A 20866-nucleotide genomic window follows, 5' to 3' on the forward strand; every position below is an offset into this window, starting at 1 on the left:
CAGTCGGCTTGTTCAACGCACAACTGCCACAGATCTTCAGTTTTTAAAAAGCCCAACATCCACCAAGTGCAATAAAATGAGATCTGCTCATAAGAACGTGGCTATGGCTGCAAAGATCAACTCTTACCCTCAATTTACAAGCCAGTGAGATGACAGGGTTAGGAGCGAAAGTCAGAGATGGTCACGGCCCTCCCCCTGTCCAGAGTACACTGGTTTCCACACACCTGAGTACTGTCTGTCTCACCACCACTGGAGACCACTTCCTACTGTAATTCTAGTTGAAAGCTTAGCACTAGAAGATACAGTATGCATGATAGATTTAAAATCTAGAAGCATTTCCCTCGGCTGCATGTGGCCAAAATCTAGTATTTTAGGATATCTACATTCATACCATATGTGTATATGTGCGTGTGTATGTCAGCATAGAAACCAGTCAATCCTAAAGGAAATCAACCCTGAACATGCACTGGAAGGACCGATGCTAAAGCTGAAGCTCCAATACGTTGGCTACCTGATGTGAAGAGCTGACTCTTGGAAAAAACCTTGATGCTGGCAAAAGAAGAGGGTGGCAGAGATGGTTAGATAGCGTCATGGACTGGATGGACGTGAATTTAAGCAAACTGGGAGACAGTGAAGGACAAGCCTGGTACGCTGCATTCAATGGGGTAACAGTCATATACAAGTTAGCAACTAAACATGAGCATACACAGACAGGAGCAGCTGTGACAAAAATGATTTAAGTCGCATGAATATGGAGAGAGATGTTTGGTGCTTTTTCCCACAACCCTCACCTTGGGCTGAGGGTAAACGATTTTTCTGAGAAATGCTGTCTAAATTAGGCTTAAGAGATCCCTACTCGAAACTGCTAATGAGAGTAAGAACTGTAAGAATAATGGTTTTCGAAAGGAATCTAGATGTAGGAGTCATTTACAGTTTCTAAGCAATAGGAGGAGAAATTTCTTAAAATAATGGAAGCCTGTTTTTGATGTGTTAAAGCAGATACTTGGAGCACAGGTGGAAATGAACGTACTAACCTGCAGGGCAGAATCGCTGCTCGGGCCCGTCATATATGGACAGGTTTCTGTTGACAGGCACGCTGTCGTCTTTCAAGGTCAGATGTGCTGGCTGGTCGTGTTCATGGTTCGTACCACTCAGAGCCACGGATGACAGAAGGTCGAAACTGATCTGCCCGTCTGGTTTTGGATACTCAATGGGTGTGCAGTCCTTGGCTGGCTTGAGCTTATCTGAGTCAGACCCTTCCAAAGTTTTGAGGAAGATTTTTAGTAAAAATAGAATTAATTTTAAAGTACTTCCTTAGACATTTAATAACTTGTAAACATTATACTGAAGAAGCAAGATTTTAGCCCTCTTAAAACAATACCCTGTTCTCTCGACACTGAATTTCTCTCATATGGCAAGTTTAGAACAGTAAAGTAAGAAAATTCCCCTTCTTTCCACTGACTGGATCCTGTTCCCAAGTTAATAACTAATGCTCATGCTCATAGGGGCCAGAATTACCTTTATGTTTCAGAGTCCAGGGCTCCATCCCCCTGAATATCCAGTAGAAGATTCCAGTGTAAATCATCCCTCCGTACACACCCAGGATGCTGTGGCAGGACGGTCGGATGTTCCTGACAGAATAGAGCTCTTTCCACACCCACGACTTCTTCAAATTGTCCTCGTACTCAGTTACATCAAGCCCTTTTTATTAAAAAAAAAAAGAAATATTGTGTTAAATTGCCTCAAGGAGTCTTACTGTCAAGGTACTTGGCTACCAAAATAAGTGATGCATCTTACGTAATTACAAAAAGCAGGTGGTCACGTAAGACTACACTTAAAGAATATTTTATACACAAATTTATACATAAATCACCCCAAAAGAACCCATTTGATGTGGTGTTAACAGGCAAGGCAGTAAGGCCAAACTGGTAGCATGGGAAATAAGTTTCAAAATTCAGTGAACCTGAAAAGGAAGCTAAGAGAGCTCATGCTACTTATGAACGTGAGAAATTTCAGAACTGATCAGTGAAACCCTCCTACCTGCTATGGGTTGCACTGTACCCATCCCGAGAGGCATTTTGATGTCGTAACCCTGAGGTGTCTCAGGGTCACGCTGGGTTGTCTCAGATGGAGTCAGAATAGGTGTAATCACTGCTGGTGTAATGAGTTAAAAAGAGGTTATATTGGAGTGGACTGGGCCCTCCTTGGGTGTTTTAACAAGATGGCACACACAGAGAAGACTTCAGAGGAAGCCAGGGCAGAGGCTGGAGTTGCTGTGCCAGGAGCCAAGAATGCCAAGGGCTCCCGGAAGCTGGAAACCAACCTGGAGAGGGAGTGGTCCTGCCAACACCTTCACTTCCCGTTGCTGGCGTGGGGAACTCAGAACAAGCAAGCCGCCCAGTCTGTGGTGCTTTGTTGTGATAGCCCTCGGAAATGACAACACCTGACAATGCCTAAAGCTCAGGGCTTGCATTTAACGTCTAGCAGGATGTCTTAGTTCTGGTTACCTCCTGTGAGCTCCATGGTGAGCAGCCCCACTGCTCCCCCTGGTCTTGATGACCTGCTCACTCCACCCTTCCGGTATGGAACCCCGTGTGCAGTGAGAGCACCCCTGGGACACACCCTTGGTGAGGATTCTGTCCCCTGCAGCTCCTCCCCCTCCCCCCTGCCCAGGCCTCCACGCCTCCAGGACACCTGAAGGTACAACCTACTGGGCAAGCATCACATTACTGGACTCTATGGAGTACGGTGTAAATCAAGAACTGAGTTGCTACTGTTTGTGGTTCACAGGGAATGAAGCCTCTGCTCTTGATTTTCCATCCAGGAGGCAGGAGATAAAGTTGATTGATTCTGCTGAAAGGTGGAAAATACCATATGGCAAGAGGGGCTGGGGCTGGGCATGCTGTGTGTGTACGTGTGTGTGTGTGTGCTGCAGATTCACTCATCAACATGGAGCCACTAGAGAGATCTGAGCAGAGGTGCAGGGAACTCAGGGGTGCCTGGCACTCCCAGGACCTGGGAAGCAGTAACAGGACCAGAGAGGAGAGTGAAAGGAGGTGAAGGCAGAGGGTGGGGCAGGTCCCTCTGTTCTTGGGGAGGAGGTGAGACTGCCTGAGAAGAGGCTGTCCTCAGATGAACGGTCTCCTGAGCGGTCCTTGGGCCAGGCCTGTGGAGCCTGCAGCCATGACTCCTCTGCCTGCCCAGGAACAAACATCTGGGGGCGTGTGTGTGATGTGATGTGGGGTCCTCATGCTGATCGTGTTCCTGGGGCCAGGACACCACAGGCGCTGCTCCACTTTCCACGTTCATAAACTAGAAGGTGGCCATAAAAACCTCGCTGACTGTGAGTGGAGTGGTTTCTTTGCCCAGCACGCATCTCTGTGCTTTGTGTAAAGGGACAGACAGTAAGCATCTTCCAGTACCCAGTGAAATAAACATAAAGACCAAGATTCTTAATTGTATTTATTGTCCTCTATGTGCACACTGAGTGTATGTTTAAATAGCTTCTTTTTAAATGTCCCTGTGAAGAACCTGAGAATACATAGGAAGTTCTTACCTATCGTCTTTGATTGGAGATTTTCATTAGTTAGTTGATTAAAAATAGATTCTGCTGCCAAAATACCACTTTTCATTGCTGTGTGAGTGCCTTTGATCTTGGGAACATTCATGAAACCAGGGCTACAACCAATAAGTAAACCCCCAGGGAAGGTGAGCTTTGGTATAGACTGAGGAAAGAAAGAAAGCGCATTTGTTAGTTCAGATTCAACAAACACTCTAAAACTAAAAACTCCACACTACAGCCTCTTTTAAAGAGAAAAACTGAAAAAAAAAATTACATGAGAATGAATATAGTTAAAGGAAAAATCGGAGCAAAAGCAGTTTTTCCCCTTCCATGAAAATGAGGATCAGAACTGTCACTCTTCTTCTATTAAGGATTTTTCCACTCCCTCCCCATGACTTACCTACATGAGAAATATGTAAGACCAGATCAACACTTAAATAAAATGTTATTTATACATATCCATGTCATAATTAAAAATACTCTCTAAACCTGAAAGACTATTATGTAAATTGTGATCTGCTTTTATAGCCATTCTGGGTAACACAGGATTTACCAAGAATGTTATCTTAACTCTACGTGCCCTTTTGTTTTACCTTGATGTTCAGGGATGGAAACCTAGATTGTAATCATGGCATCACCACAATTAGCTACCACCCTAAATAATATATTTTACTTAACCTAAGAGTAAACTGAATTTCCGAAATAAATCTTAAGACGATTGGACCTCCATATACATTTCTGATGAAAAACAATGTAATCAAAGGTGATGATGTTTTGGTTTAGTCCCAGAATGTAGCAGCTAAGTTGTGGATAGTTAGCACGGGAAATGTACTGTAATCTAATCTACAGAGTAAAAATGAAAAAAGAGACAGTGGCTCTTTCCTCGTCATGTAAAATTTCCTTCTCTGGAAGCTTCCTAAAGTACGCCATGAGTCTCTGCTGAAAAGTGGTGGGTGCGGGAGATGGTGATAGACAGGGAGGCCCGGCGTGCTGCGATTCATGGGGTCGCAAAGAGTTGGACACGACTGAGCAACTGAACTGAACTGAGCTGAACTGAACTGGTGACAGTCTGCCAGATGAAGCTTTCTAATTAGAAAGCTTTGGTACAGAGGAAAGAGAAATAAAAAGTCATGTAATATTTGTTATACTCAAAATAACACTTGTAATACTCAAAATAAAATCCAATGTTCTCAATTTTTGCGTCTTAAGGGTCTTCAAAAATTTAATGGGAGTTTCCGAATTTCTGACTAATTAAATCAGAAAAGTTTAGGTAAGAAGTGTGCGTGTGTGCAGGGCGGGGGCGGATCATCTCTTCCTGCCCATCTAAAGATCATCCGGGGCGTTGAAGTGAACAGGCAGATGATGTAAATACGAATCTGTATGTACTGCTGAGTATACAGAAGCCTTTATACTAGAAATGAAAGAGTAGCATTAGGGTGGCAGTAGCTATTGTGGACATTATTCAAAGGAGTTTAATGGGCTTGAACACAGGGAATTTAACAAAAATTACTGCAAATGAGTAACTACTCCAGAAATAAAAACCTCATGAGTGGTAATCCTGTAGCAATGGAACTTATGGACAGTGTTATTTTAGAACTCTAGCAATTCCATTCATAATTTAGTTGTGATTTTACTTGACTTTATGAATGTATTTAGAACTTCACTTAAGGTTACGTTAACTTTTCTCAATTTTCTATGATCTATTTGTTACTTTTACAATAGATTAAAAAAGATACCCAATTTCTGAAGTAGTTCTAATTTTGAACATATACTACAATAGGACAAATAAGGGTAAAAACTTAACAGAGGCCACTTAAAGGGCATGGATATTACTAGGTAGTTGAGATGAATTAATTACCTTTGCTGAAAACTACTATTGTCCTTGACTTTCCTGGCAGCTAGCTAAGGAATAAAGGAGAAGATCTTGTTTAAATTCTCTGGTTAAAAACAAACCAACAAACAAAAAAAGGCCCATGAATTTTTCTCTCGAAACAAGTATATGCTTAAAACCAAATCCATGGTATAATTTATTTAACTCTGGTGTGGTAGGTACAGTTTTATAAACACTAGGGTGCTTTGCTTGGTTACTTACATTTTCTCCCTATGAGATAACTTTCTATTGTTCACCTAGAGTTGTGACCTCATGTTTCGACGTTGCATTCCCCAATACAGAAATAAGGAATAAAAAAGAAAGCAGAGTTACCTGAAGGCCACCTTCATTGAGTGCTCTGGCTCCATAGGCAATCCTCTTCCCACCTTCCAATGTTGGCTGGATGCTGGGGTGGTGTTTCCACCTTTGAAACTCTCTAAATGGACTAAGGTACGGGTTTTGATAGTCCAGACCAACCTTAAAATGTTTATACTTAAATCAGACATTGCTATTTCAAATTATATCAAGATGAAGTATGGGCAATTATTTATCTGAAAACATATACATTAAAATTCTTATTCTCAAAGGACTTAAGAGAAATATATGCAATGATCCAAATTTAATTAAATAATTGGAATAAAATTTCCTTGGAAAAGAAGGGTAAACAATACATACCATGTTTTTATAACTTGCAAACTTAAAATACTTAGAACATATTAATAAATTACTGTACTCTCTAAATCAAAATTAAAATTATTGTAGGTAGGTGTCATGCATTATATGTCTACAAAAGGAGTTGTAATAATTTATTATTCATTCATTAACACCAACTCTAGAAATCAACTAATAAGCTCTATATAGTACACTGAGGCAAAAATTAAGAAACCGAATATAATCATATTTATAAAGAGGGCAAGAAATATCAGAGGTTATATTTTACATGGTATTATGAAATGCTGAAATTAATAACCAAGCTTTTTTGCTCTGAGATTAAATCACTATAAAAAATAAACAAAAGGAATGCACTGAACACACCAATAGTGCACAAATTTAACCTATCATGCACAAGTCTAATCGACATTGAACTATAAAGCTGCAACCAATGGCAAGGTGCAGTGACTCATATTGTTTTTCCATTCCCTGTAATGGTCAAGATATAATTTATTGCAAAGATGTAAGTGACTAAGGGGGAGAAAAGGTTCCTGTTAAAAAGTTACAGGTTCAAACCTGGTGTGGACTGCATTTCCAGTGATGGCATGCCTTGGTGGACACAGGCTTCAGGCAGGACAGGTTTGGGCGGGAGTCCTGCCTCTGTCACTTAATTGGGTGTGTTTGGGAAGGTTGTTTCGCCTATGTGAGCTTGAGGTTTCCCATAAGTAAAATAAGGATGGACAGACTTCATGGGAATCTTATGGGACAGCATTCCCAGGGAAGCACCCAGCACAGGGTCTGGCGTGTAGCAGAAGTGGACTGATGTTGACAACAGCCATAAGCATTTCATGCATGGATAAAGCAGAAAGGAAGCTTTAAGTGATCAGCCTTTCACAGTCTCCAGATGTGACACCCTGGTTTTGTAACACTGAGGAACACTGACTCTCACAGTGGAACTTCCCATCATGGGCATATGACTCACCACAAAGCCAAGTGCTACCAAGGGCTCCCCTTCATTTAGGTGGTAGAGGAACGAGCCCCCATAGGTGTGCCTGTCCAGGGGCCAGCCGACGGTGTGATCCACTCTCCCAGGTTTCCACTTCTTCTCATCAATAACCCATAGCTTAAAAAAAAAAAAAAAGGTCCTAGTGTATTATTTAGATATTTTTATGTCACCACACGTACAAAAGCTGCCAAGTTTTATGTTTTATTTATGAAGCAACAAGTGGAAAACTGTAATAAGAGAAACACATAGAAGGCATTTCAAACATCCCAGCAAACTGCAGGGATGAATGGAAGTAAAGAAACGAGTTAGGAAATTCAGGAATGTTTAAGACACTAACCAGGTTCTCAAATGGGTAAGGTGTTCATGTTTGTAGGAAACACCATAGAGGGGATGAGGTGCTGGTAGCCACCTACACCTGGATCCAGGTGGGGGCCACGCAGGAGTGCTTGCCTCACAAAGTGCACTGAGCCCTGCATGTCAGAGCTGCTACTTTACAGGACAGATGCTATTTTTCAGTAGAAAAAAGTTTATTTCCTCCTGCACTGCCTTCTCCCCACCTGAAGCAAATCGATCATCCTACTTTCAGAAGGGTAAGGTCTAAATTTTATATACAGTTTTCATGTGAAATACTATCTAAAAATCAGACTTTATGTGACATCACAAAGTGTTAAGTGCAATCTGCCAAGTGAGGTCGCTCAGTCGTGTCTGTTTGTGACCCCAGGCCAGAATACTGGAGACGGTAGCCTTTCCCTTCTCCAAGGGATCTTTCCAACCCAGGTCTCCCACATTGCAGGCAGATTCTTTACCAGCTGAGCCACAAGGGAAGCCCAAGAACACTGGAGCGGGTAGCCTATTCCTTCTCCAGAGGATCTTCCCGACCCAGGAATCGAACCAGGGTCTCCCGGATTGCAGGCGGATTCTTTACCAACTGAGCTACAAGGGAAGAAATCCGCCAAAACAAGCCCTTATTCACAATATAACAAATCTAGTTATGTACAGTATTTGAACCTTTCTGAGTTTTACCCCCCAAAAATATTTTTAACAAAAGAATTATAATGAAACTCTTATGCTAATAAACCTAAGGTTTGGGAAATCAGACTAGAGATTGGATAAACTAAGAAAATATCCATTTAACCTAATAAAAATATATGCTGCACATTAAATATATTGAGTGAGTACTCTATAAACTAAGTTATTTTTACATTATAATTTTGAATAAGCAATTCTTATAGGATGTGGTCATCTTACAAAGAGCATATGGATAACAGGTCAAATTCTATTAGGGAAATGGAATTACAATGAAAAAAAATTAATGTCACAAATATTTTCAAATTCAAGACTTATTTCAATCAACATTTGACAAAACAATTAGAACATGCAGACACAATTTATATAATAGTGAAATTTGATTAGTTATATTCTTTAGCCCCTTGAAAGAAAGTGAAGTTGCTTAGTCGTGTCCGACTCTTTGTGACCCCATGGACTGTAGCCCACCAGGCTCCTCCATCCATGGGATTTTTCCAGGCAAGAGTACTGGAGTGGGCTGCCATTTCCTTCTCCAGGGGATCTTCCCAACCCAAGGACTGAACCCGGGTCTCCTGCATTGCAGACAGATGCTTTAGTGTCTAAGCCATCAGGAAAGCCTCTTGAAAAATATCCCAAATATTTTCAGTCATTATGAACATTTCTGATTAATAATAATTACATGACAATACAAACAAGTGTAAGCTTCATCTTGCCACATTAAAATTACACCAGCAAATGCAGGTACCTCCTTCAGCCCGATTCCATAGGTCTGAGGCTCGCAGTTGGCCCTTAAGTCGAACTTCCTGTACAGCTGCTTGGCCAGGTGTCCGTGGCAGCCCTCTGCAAAAATTGTGACTTTAGCATGTAGTTCCAGTCCCCGCTCGAAAGTTGTCTAAGAAATAAGAACATGTTAAATTACAACATTTGACAGTTTTTAAAATGTTCACATTCTGGTTGGTTTTGAACTGAACATGATTTAGATATAGAAGAGAAGGTGCAAATATCTAATTTTAGGAGTAAAACTAATTGCTGTTATAAGTGGAATTTAAATTTATAAGGCAGTCAACCAATATCTTGTGTCTTTATTATATTTACTTTTTCACTTCAAAAGTACTTGATTGAATGGTTAAGTTTGTAAGAATTAAAGCAAACAAACAAACAAACAGCACGCTCCCTCTTCCCATTACCTACAAATGAACGTACAGTGAGAAGTGAGGGGGAAGGGCAAAATGGATGAAGGGGGTCAACTGGTGACAGATGGTAACCAGGCTTGGGGTGGCTGTCACTCGCCAGTGTATACAGATCTTGAATTGTAACACTGGATACCTGAAACTTCTATCATTAAAGAACATTTTTTACCTCACACCAGTCAGCAGGGCCATCATCAAAAAGTCTGCAAATAACAAATGCTGGAGAGGGTGTGGGGAAAAGGAAACTCTCCTACACTGTTGATGGGACTGTAAACTGTGTAGCCACTATGGAGAACAGTATGGAGATTCCTTAAGAAACTAAAAACAGAGCGACCGTATGATCCAGCAATCCCACACTTGTGCATAAATCTGGAGAAAACTCTGAATTCAAAAGGATGGATGCACTCCTATACTCATTGCGGCACTGTTTACATTAGCCAAGACATGGAAGCAACTTAAATGACCACCAACAGATGAAAGGATAAAGAAGATGCAGTGCATACACGCGAAGAAACATTTCTCAGCCATAAAAAAGAATGAGATAATACCATTTGCAGCAACATGGATGGACCCAGGGATGATCATTCTAAGTTCAGTAAGTCAGACAGAAAAACAACCATCACCTGGTGCCACTCATAGGTGGAATCTAATTTTTTTAAAATGATACAAATGAACTTATTTACACAACAGAAATAGATTCACAGATTTTGAAGACAAACCCATGATTACCAAAGGAGAAATGTGTGGGGAGGAGGGGACGAATCAATCAGGAACTTCCATTACTAGGCGTGTGAACACTTTTTACATTTGCTGGTAACTCTGTGCTTGTCTTGTGTGTCATCCACACGCACGTGCACCCTATAAATGACTCTGCTTAGTACCTCTGAATTTGCTTTTGTCTTCCTCTTACTACACTTCACCATCCATAAACCATGTTAAGAACCTAGCATGTGGAGTGTTACCCAAATATATACACACACCTATGTACTGAGATCTTACATACACACCGAAACTTTTCTGGTTCTTGATGTCACAAAAATACGATCATATAATCCAACTTTTTGTGCATCTTATTTTCTCACCATAGCCCTTCATGGAAATCTCCCAAGTGACTGTGTGGCTCAAGTCTTTCCATGTGGGAACACCACAGGTTGGTGCTTCTGCTAATAGGTAACAGACAATCACTGTTTCCAGTTCATTTGTGATGAACAGCGTGTTATAAAACATACACCCTGTATACGTGCCCTTACAACGTTGGTGCTTCTGTTTCTGTAGGTTAGGTTTCCAGGAGTGGCACTGCTTCTCCTGGACACACCTACTTTAATTTTACTAGCTGTCCCAAGAATGTCTTCCCCAGAGTCTGAACAAGTCACATTCCTGCCCGCAGTATGTAAGAAGACACTTTCCCTATTTCCAGCTCATGACAGTATGTGTGTGTGTGCTCAGCTGTGTTTGACTCTTTGCGACCCCATGGACTGTAGCTCACCAGGGCTTCTCCAGGCAAGAACACTGGAGTGGGTTGCCATTTCCCTCTCCAGGGATCGAACCTGCACCTCCTATATCGGCAGGTGGATTCTTTACCACTGAGCCACCGGGCAAGCCCATATCTTTTCTTCTTATGTTTTTGCTAAGGGTAGTACTAACGCATTGCTATGCTAATTTCCATTTTCCTGATTACTCTCTTCAGCATCTTTTTCTTTTTGATTCAAGAACTATTAACTGAATGTATCCACTGTACCAGGTTCTATGCTAGGCACTGGGGAAGAGAGGACAGAAAAGCACCATTCCTTCCCTGAGGTGAGGCACAGGGCCAGGACTAAATATCAGTAACTATGTGGGTGTACAACGACCAAGTGTGACTGCATGCGTGGAGGAGAGCATGGCGGTGGCAGGGGTTCTGGGGAAGAGCCGCGTCACTGGGGGAGCAGGAAGGGTCTCTATGAGGAGCTGGCCTGGGAGCCGCAGACCCTGGACAAGAGACGTCTAAAGACCTGCCTCCTGGTCAGTGCTCACCTGGATCTGCTCTTCTGTCCATTGTTATTTTTTAAGATTCTGCCTGTTTTTCTAACATGTTCTCTGTTTTTCTTGTCAATGCATAAGTGCTCTTTGATATTACTGGCACTCAAACTATTTTCCCCAATCTACTGCTTATCTGCAGTATACCAAAAATACCAAAAAAGTGCTTAATTTTTAAGTCATTTAAAAAGGCCTGTCTCTTATAGGTTTCTAATTTCTGTTATAGGATGGCTTACCTTACACCTAGGTTGTAATTATAACCTAGAGTTCTAACTTTTCTAAAATTGTTTTACGAAGTCATCAGAATTTTTATAAAATGAAAGTCCAACCCTATCTGCTTCTAGATAGACATGCAGTTTATCCAGCGTAACTTACGCCACAACAATTCAATCTCAGTGAACTAAAGTACTCCTCAGTATATTTCCACTTCCTCTTAGAGGCAACACACCCCTGTGTATGCAAGAGGCAGTCCTGGAGTCATACCACCTCTATTACAATCCCAGCCCCACTGCCTAACAGGGGTCTGACCCTGGGCAAGTCACTTAACCTCTGAAATGTGACAACACCCACATCAGGATTCGGACAAGGGGCTTCCCTGGTGGCTTAGCAGTAAAGAATCCATATGCCAATGCAGGAGATGTGGGTTCGATTCCTGGTCCGTGAGGATCCCACATGCTGCGTAACAACTAAGCCCACGTGCCACAACTACTGAGCCTCTGCTTTAGACCCTGGGAGCTACAGCTCCTGAAGCCTGCGTGCCTTAGAGCCTGCACTCCACAAGAGAAGCCACTGCAATGAGGGAAGCCCACGCACTGCAATCAAGAGTAGCACCCACTCGCCGCAACGAGAGCAAAGTCCTCACACAGCAACAAAGACCCGGAGCAGCCAAAAACACACAAACGAATAAGACTTAAAAAAAAAAAAAAGAATTGTGACAGTAAGAAGCCTGATAGGTCTAAGATTAGAGCTACTGAGTGAGCAGCTGGACAATAATTCTGGGACTTGGGGGAGAGGTGTTTAAAGTTGTGTCACCAAATGAGGTCACTAGGGAGAAAATACAGGCAGAGGAAGAAAATACAGGCACAGTGAAGCCTAGAGCCCAGATACTTGGAGGATGGGCAGGGTGGGGGCGGCAGAGGATGAGCAGGCAAACGCAGAAGGGGGCCCATGAAACACCAGGAAGACCAGGAGAGGGTGGAGTGAAAAGCAGGAAGTGTTTCCGGAAGAAAGTTATTCAGCTGTGCCAGCATGCCCACCAGGAGGCCGGGTGACAGGACAGAGAACTGGGTCTGCTCGGCGAGGTGTCTGTGAGCCATAAGAAGGGCAGGCAGAAGCCCAGCCATGCCGGAATAAATGAGCCGAACAGCAGAAGACACAGAGTCCACCCTTGGTTCTTCCCCTTCCACACGGCCACAAGAAGACAGACTGAAAAACTTAGACTCTGTAGCTCAAATTACTGACATTCCACTGTACTCTTCTATGCTGTCACATCTATATATACACAATATATAAAATATAAAAATGTTTTTACAACTACAAAGCACAGAACACAAAACTATACATTTGGACAAATATCACAAGAACACACACAAAAAGAAAGTATCAGAATGGGAGAATTCGTGTGCTTCAATGTCGTAATATTAAAAGTAAAAATTTTTAAAGACTAAATGGCAATTATAATTAACTGACCATAATATAGAATAGCCATAACACATGAAAGAATATAGGAAAACAATATTCTGTTGTTACTATTAAGCCCCCTTAAAACTAAGTTCCCCTTCTTACACTGTTGGTAGGAATGTAAGCTGGTGCAGCCACTACGGAGAACAGAATCGTGGATCCTTTAGAAACTACAAATAAAACTACCATACGATTGAATAACCCCATTCCTAGGCATATACCCAGAGAAAACCATAATTTGAAAAAAACACATGAACTTAGTGTTTACTGCAGCACTATTTACAATAGCCAGGACGTGGAGGCAACCTAAAATGTCCATCCACAGAGAAACAGATAAAGACGATGTGGTACGTATACACGATGGAAGGAATGTGACTGTGCCATTTGCAGAGACATGAATGGACCTAGAGACTGTCACACAGAGTGAAGTAAGTCAGAAACGGAAACAAACATTGTATATTAATGCATATATGTGAAATCTAGAAAAATGGTACAGATGATCTCATCAATATTTGCAGAGCAGAAACAGAGAAACAGATGAAGTGCACAAACATATGGCGGTATAATATAGATAACTAACGAGGGGAAGGGGACGAGACCCAGGATGAGATGGCTGGATGGCCTCATGGACTCGATGGATGTGAGTCTGAGTGAACTCCGGGAGATGGTGATGGACAGGGAGGCGTGGCGTGCTGCGATTCATGGGGTCGCAAAGAGTCGGACACGACTGAACTGAACTGAACTGAACAAGAACCTACTGTATAGCTCAGGGAGCTCTACTCAGTGCTCTGTGGTGACCTAAATGGGAAGGAAATCCGAAAGAGAGGGGATATATGTAAACATATAGGTGATTCACTATGTTGCACAGCAGAAGCTAACATTTTAAGCAACTGTACTCCAATAAAAATTAAAAAGGAAAAAGACAATAGCAGTCATTTCTCTACCAAACAACGTCTTGGACAAGGCTTACTCTCTTTTCAATAAGTCAATAAAAAATACTATATACTACTTAAAAAACAGTTGAAAATGTAAAAAAAAAAAACACAGAAAACTGAGTTCCCTAAAGCAAGTTTCTTGATCCAGAATTTTATTCCCTTTCTGTCACCTCTGACCTCACCCTGTGCTCTCTGAACACCAATCAACCTACAGTGACTATAATGAAAATACCTTTAATGTACTACAACTGCTGTTACAGATCCATCATTAGCATACAAACTCAGGCTGTTTCTCCAGTGCGAGATGAGCCCACAAACCCTGGAGGCACGGAGCACCTAGCCAGAGAGTCATAAACCAGAGACATCCTGACTCCCCAGTCAGAGGAAGTGGTTAATCCCAGCTGCTTCTTTTTCCTCTTGGCCACACCATGTGGCTTGCGGGCTCTTAGTTCCCCAGCTAGCAATTGAACCTGGGCCCTCAGCAGTGAGACTGCCAAGTCTTAACCACTGGACCCCCAGGGAATTCCCAATCCTAATTTCTTCTGCTTTAAGGCACCCTCAGCTCAAAAACCAGGCTGGGGTGGATCTGAGAGGGGGGCTTCTTTCCCCATGCTGCTCGGCATCCTGGAATAAACCCTTACTTTGTCATAAACTCCTGTTCTCAGAGTTTCAGCTTTCTGTGCTGCAGGTACATTCCACACTTCGAGAAGCAGGATGAGATGACAGTTGTCTGCAAACCTGTCTATGCATCAGAATCCCTGGGGCCAGTTACAAGACAGCTCCTTGCCCCTGCCATAGGACAGGCTGAGTCCCACAACCTCACGTGATTCTGTATGGCTAGGTAAGCCACCAGGAGGAACAGTGAGGCACTAAGACTTGAGAACTTGGGCCCGTGCTTCTCTCTAAGCATGCAGGAGTGAGAAGCAGGAAGACCTGCTGGGGGAAATGCTAGACTAGAGGTGCAGTTCTGTTGTATAATGGGAGAAAAGGACTAACTAGGAGGTGACCCATCTTTCCTGAGGCCCTGGCATTACCTGGCACCGTGCCAGCCTTGGTGTAACCCTCCATGATCTCAGCCTTCAAGGAGCCTTTACTCTAGTTGAGAAATTAAGACAATAAACAAACATGAATAGACAAGTTTGTTTATTAAGATATTAATCTGTGTTTTGCTCTTGTTATAGGAAAGGAATGTTATTTTTCCTTGTCCTTTCCAAGGGACCTAACAGAGCTGAGATTCACGTATTAAGAGCTCTTCTTTTACAAATTCAAAAATAATGAGCTGTAAAAACTGGAAGGCCATTCAGGCATATTCTGAAAGCAAGAAAGGCAATCAGTCTTGTATTTACCAAAAGATGTCAAAGATTCAATCCACATTACTGACAGTAGTGATGCAAATGACTCTTGTACACAGAAGTGGAGGGCTGTGGAGAGGAGCTGAGCAGCTGACCCACGTGTGTATGTTTTTTGATTTTCCTTGAACTGGCTATAACATCTTACTAATTCCCTCATGAATAAATGAATGAAATAATATCTGTGACCTATGTTCGTTTTATATTTATACGAATCATGTTTTTACCTTTTAAGAAAATTGTTCTTAAACATGTTATATCCACTTATCTAAATTATATTTAATTCAAAGATGTTTATTTTTTAACAATGAGACAAAATTCCACATTAATAACTAAACACTAACATGCACTTAATTAATGTGCAGTCTGCAGCAAGAGTAGATCGAGTGTGAGTTAATTTCATATTTTACTGTTAGTCTGCTGAGCACGAACTGTCCACAGGCTCACCTTTGGTGCACCATCTTTCTGTATCCCTACGTCATTTGTGGCAATTCCTTTCACACTGCCATCTTCATGAAAAAGGACCTAAAACAAAAACACTTTTCATTATCACCTAGAGACTCATAACTGCCTTGCAAAGAAACAACAAATGGCTTTTGGTTTTTAGAAGGTGAACTTATTCTCTAGATTATAGAGACACAGGCTTAAGAATGTTCAAGCAAAAATAAGAGATGTGCTTTTAAGATACTCCCTTCAAGATCAAACAGAACTCAGCTCAAACAGCTGGAAGTGGAGGAAGTGTCCCAACCTGATGAGGAAGAATGGGAGAGCTACTGAGAAGACACCAAGGAGCCAGGAAGATGCAATGGGAGGCCATCTGCCACGTTCAGAGGTCAAGGGCATGTGTACAGAGCCTGGACGCAGGGCCTGTGACACACTGGACTGTCAGTTGGGGGTGCTGAGGACAGTGTCAAGAAAGCCTCTTCCCCAGTGAGCCCAGACCCCAAAACCAAACACTCGAACAAGACAAAACAGAGTGGGGCTGAAGACAGCCCAGGGGTGATGAAAACTTATTTCTGGACCACAAAGAAAGAGGGAAAACTGGTCAAAAGTGTGACTGTGAGGATGAGGAGGAGCAATTCTCTCTCTTGCTCAGTTTCCGTTTCTTCCAGAGGAAGATGCTCTTTGGACACGAAAGAACTAGAACCTCATGCCAGGAAGCATGCTAGTGAAAAGGTGAGACGAGAACCAGCGGCAAGGCACATGACACCTTGAAAACAAACCCACGCTAGGACAGGGCTGTGGCCTGGACCTGTAGATGGCCTGGGCAAATAGGAAACTGCGGAGGAGAGGAGAGCTGCTGGGGACTCTGAGAGAGAGAGAGAGAGAGAGAGAGAGAGAGTGTGTGTGTGTGTGTTTGTGTGTGTAAACCATGGATGCCACAAACCACCTACTTGTGGCTTGGATACTGATTCCCATTAAGAACAGTTTATTCGGGAGAAATGCAAACCCAAATCCACGTGTACGAACTGGGAACCCAGAAACCAGTAGTAGGACGTGTAGTGCTGAGGCCCATGTGTTTTATTTGGCTTACATCTACTGTAATGGGAAAAACAAAGATGGTTTTAATTTCACGGGTGACAAAAAGGACAACTCCCTCTCCTATCCAGATTCTTTCAGCATTTCCTTTAGAAAACTCGACTGCAAATTCTTTCTGTCTCTCTTAGATATATGGGAATCATATAAAAAGCTAAGTAAGATTCCTGGTAGTTCAGCATCTTAGTGTTTCTTGGGTCCTCAGAGACACATCTGACATATGACCACAGAGGATGGTGTCTAGTCTCCCTGTCTCTGGGGGACAGTCTGGGCTACGTGCCTGCCTCCACATCGTCACTCGCTGCCAATCAAAAAGATATAGGACGCTTTATTTTTCCCTTTGGAGAAAGACGATTAACATGTATGTAGTGGACTGTATCTGTCTGGCTGAGTAAAAGGTTAAGAGTTCTCTCTTTCTTGGCAACCTCCCTAGCAGATGGCCTGTAATTGCTCTGCAGTCTTGGTTTAACGCTCATTCAGTAATAAAACTGCTTCACTATTGTTTATAATTTGTAGAGGTGATTTTTTTTCTGGCTTGGCAGGAGATTTTATTTTTAATAATTTCCCCAACAACAACTAGTGAGACTCTATATAATGAGATGTAGTTACCAGAGTTATTTTGAAGGAATTATTGGAAGCACAGTTTATAGAATGAAAATGGCAACCCGCCTTGCTGTAACCAGGCTTGAAGTAGTTGATTCACTCTGGGTGGCAATGAGAATACTGCAGCAACTCAAAATGTGTAACATGGTGGTTGTAAGCATTGAGACTATTTAACCTGAAAAAAAAAATCACCAGAGAAGGTGGGGCAGGAGAGCAGAGCATAATAATTGGAAAGCTGTCCTTGGGGGAGGGCACAGATTTGTTCTACACACTGCAAGAAAGTAAAGAAACGTCTACTCAATTTACAGAAGAGAGAATTACCAACAATCCATACATCAGAGGCTTTTTTCATTCTAGGCTGACCAGTCACCTGATGTGGAAAAATACCAGGACTTCAAGTACTCTTTGGATTGATCCTGCTAAGACTTCTTCTGATCTTACAACTCTAATATCCTATGGCTTTTTGAAAATATTTATCTATTTACTTCTGTGTCATTCTTGGTTTAGTTTCAAAAGAAAAAGAGACCACTTCTATCAGCATTAGGAAGAGAGAGGCACAAACCTCGGCAGCTGCATAGCCAGGGTACACCTCCACACCCAAGGCTTCCGCCTGCTCCCCCATCCAGCTCACCAGATGGCCCAGGCGCACGATGTAATTGCCGTGATTGTTCATTGGGAGACCTACAGACAGAGGCTGGATTCAGAAGTCTGACTTCTTAGTGGGAAGTCGTAAAAACCTAAATACTAAATTTAGAAATTCTAAAGTCTAATTTCTGCATTATATACACGCATCATCTTCTGGCCATAATTTCAATTTATTTCCTAACAATTTTGGGTCTAGAGTTCAAACTATTACATTGAAAACAACGTTACAGAACTAAATCAGAAATCCCTGGTTGCTTTACAAGACTGTCTCAATGAACCTGGACTGGAAGACAAAAAAGCACTGGGCTCTGGTCCTGCTTTCTTTTCCACAAGCTAGCTGTGTAATTTTGGGCAAGTCCTTCAGGTCTCTGGGCCTTTCCTTTCTCATCTGTAAATGGAAAGGATTTAACCAGATGAAATGTAGTTCCTTCCAGCTGTGGAATTCTGTAAGTCCACAATATTTATCATTCTTTACCTGGAAGAATTGGCACAGGAATTCTGTATTTCTCTGTTAAAATTCCAAATCTATCTTCTGTTACAGGAGTGTTGAGAGGGGCCTGGAAACAAAAGGAGGAGAGAAAAGGGTGTTTTGAGTTCATATCTGTAAGGATAAACACAAAATAGTACAATAATATGTCAAAAAGGAAAGAGAACTGTCTTCCTCACTTTTCTTCCGTCACTTCCTTTGGAAAACCTGACACTGTAAACCCTTTGTCTCTTTGAGATGCATGGGAATCTTTTAAAAAACAAAACAAGCCAGTTTTCATCTCAGGACTGTCTTTCCTGGGGGACCTGGAGCCACCTTTGAGTGGCTCAAGGAGGCTGGCCTCCTGTCTCCCTGCCTCTGTGGAGGTCAGGCTAGATACTGGCTCCAGTGCTCAATGGACACAGAAGAGAGGCTTTATATTTCTTTGGATAAAGACAAAGAACAGGTGTGGAATGGATCGGATCTGCCTGGCTACATGAGGCTTTGATGTGAAAAATGTTTTCTATTAATATTAGAATTGCTATTTTGTCAATACTAATTAAATGATGCCTATTTCTGAAATACACTGAAGAGAGAAATTAGGCATAATTACAGCATGTCAAGTTTCAAGGAGTCTCCTACTTTAGAAGGAAGAGCACTGTCACTTGTGCAAATCCCCAGGTCGGCACACCCAGCCTCAGCACTAACCTCCCATCCTTGGCGCTAACCTCGTTCCATCTCAGCCTCTCCACCAGTCCTTGAGAGGTGTCCTCCTGGAGCCCCCGCCTGGGAGGCGACAGGGCCTGAAACAGTGCCTTTGCTTATGACTCCCGTGCCCCAACCACGTTCTGTCTGTCAAAACCTCTCCTTTTCTGCTGCTCTTTGGAGCTCCTTTCTGTTTGCTAGATAGGGTGCTGCTCAGAGTCACTGAATGAAGCCAATTTGACCTTTAGATTTACTCAGGTGAATTGTGTTTGTTAACAGTTTTCACAACTGTTTATATAGAATATTTAGTATTCACAGATACTAAATATTCTAACCTTGAATACTTGAACAGAAATGATATAGCTCATCTCACATAAGAAAAAAGTGAGATCCACAGAGTATAAGATTTTAACCGAGGTCATACAAACGATGAGCACAGTAAGACTAGCACTGGGTTCTCTGTAAAGCTCGCCAGTGACGTGTCTGCTTAGGTTATAAGTCTTACTAATGTATTTCTTCAGAAAATTAGATTAAATCACCCTCTTTGGCTTTAGGTATAAAAAAATAGGATAGTTATAGAACATTTTATTAAGAACAATGATATAAACACCTATGGAGTAAGTTAGGAAATACCCTCAAAATAAAAAGTGAAGTCGCTCAGTCGTGTCCGACTCTTTGCGACCCAATGGACTGTAGCCTACCAGGCTTCTCCGTCCATGGGATTCTCCAGGCAAGAATACTGGAGTAGGTTACCATTTCCTTCTCCATGGGATCTTCCCGACCCAGGGATCGAACCTGGGTCTCCCGCATTGGAGGCAGACGCTTTAACCTCTGAGCCACCAGGGAAGCTGTATTTCATTCAAAGACCTTCTCAAGATAATGTCTTCTCATAAATCCAGTACACAAACGCAACATGTATAAGGCATTATGTGAAAATGAGTTAATTTAAAAATTATTAACTATATTTGATGTTAGTCAATTTTTTGGCCGTTTTAAAATTAAAAACCTATCTACAGTTACCCTCTAAGAGCTATAACCAGGTGAAAAGGGTTCTCCATATTTCTTTCATCTGGACATAGAAATACAATCAAGATGAGACTCGGTATAAATAACAACTTTTCATACTCCCTTCTCCTTCCAGTCTGGGAACAGCTCTTGTAAAGCTCGTGGATCCAGGCATGCCCCTGAGAGGGTGTGAGCGCCTATCTGAGCAGCTTTCTCCACCAGACACACGCGGATGTCCTTCTTGTGCTGCGCGGCCAGCTGCTTGAGCCGTGCGGCTGCAGAGAGCCCCGCAGGCCCGGCACCCACAATCACCACGTCCGCCTCCTCTGCAAACCGCTCCATGTTCACTCCTGGGAGTGAAGAGGATTTAAACACGCATGACAATTCTGGGATGACTACGACCTGATAAAATCACAAGGTTGGGTTATGACTACTCACTATCCTTTATAGCATTATTATTTTTTTAATAAACTTTTTGTTTTGTATTGGGGTATAGCTGATTAACAATGCTGTGATAGTTTCAGGTGAATAGCAAAGGGGCTCAGCCATACATATACACATATCCATTCTCCCCCAAACTCCCCTCCCATACAGGCTGCCACAAGGCACTGAGCAGAGTTC

General features: G+C 42.2%; 1 protein-coding gene and 1 non-coding gene across 2 annotated transcripts in view; both read right to left on the reverse strand.

Moving 5' to 3' along the window:
• ETFDH (electron transfer flavoprotein dehydrogenase) overlaps positions 1 to 20866 on the reverse strand; it is a 38715-nt gene that overhangs the window by 817 nt on the left and 17032 nt on the right. Inside the window, exons 3-12 of the mRNA XM_068989757.1 lie at positions 20366 to 20595; positions 18545 to 18626; positions 17987 to 18105; positions 15733 to 15810; positions 8861 to 9007; positions 7066 to 7206; positions 5766 to 5909; positions 3557 to 3725; positions 1519 to 1701; positions 1035 to 1256 (exon numbers count right to left, since the gene is read on the reverse strand). Coding sequence (XP_068845858.1) covers positions 1035 to 1256; positions 1519 to 1701; positions 3557 to 3725; positions 5766 to 5909; positions 7066 to 7206; positions 8861 to 9007; positions 15733 to 15810; positions 17987 to 18105; positions 18545 to 18626; positions 20366 to 20595 — 1515 coding nt within the window. The remainder of the gene's footprint in view (positions 1 to 1034; positions 1257 to 1518; positions 1702 to 3556; positions 3726 to 5765; positions 5910 to 7065; positions 7207 to 8860; positions 9008 to 15732; positions 15811 to 17986; positions 18106 to 18544; positions 18627 to 20365; positions 20596 to 20866) is intronic.
• TRNAW-CCA (transfer RNA tryptophan (anticodon CCA)) lies at positions 20015 to 20086 on the reverse strand. Its single transcript has one exon. It is a non-coding gene; the product is annotated as a tRNA-Trp (tRNA).

Source organism: Capricornis sumatraensis, chromosome 17 (assembly GCF_032405125.1).
Source record: "Capricornis sumatraensis isolate serow.1 chromosome 17, serow.2, whole genome shotgun sequence".
In the NCBI taxonomy this organism is placed as follows: domain Eukaryota; kingdom Metazoa; phylum Chordata; class Mammalia; order Artiodactyla; family Bovidae; genus Capricornis; species Capricornis sumatraensis.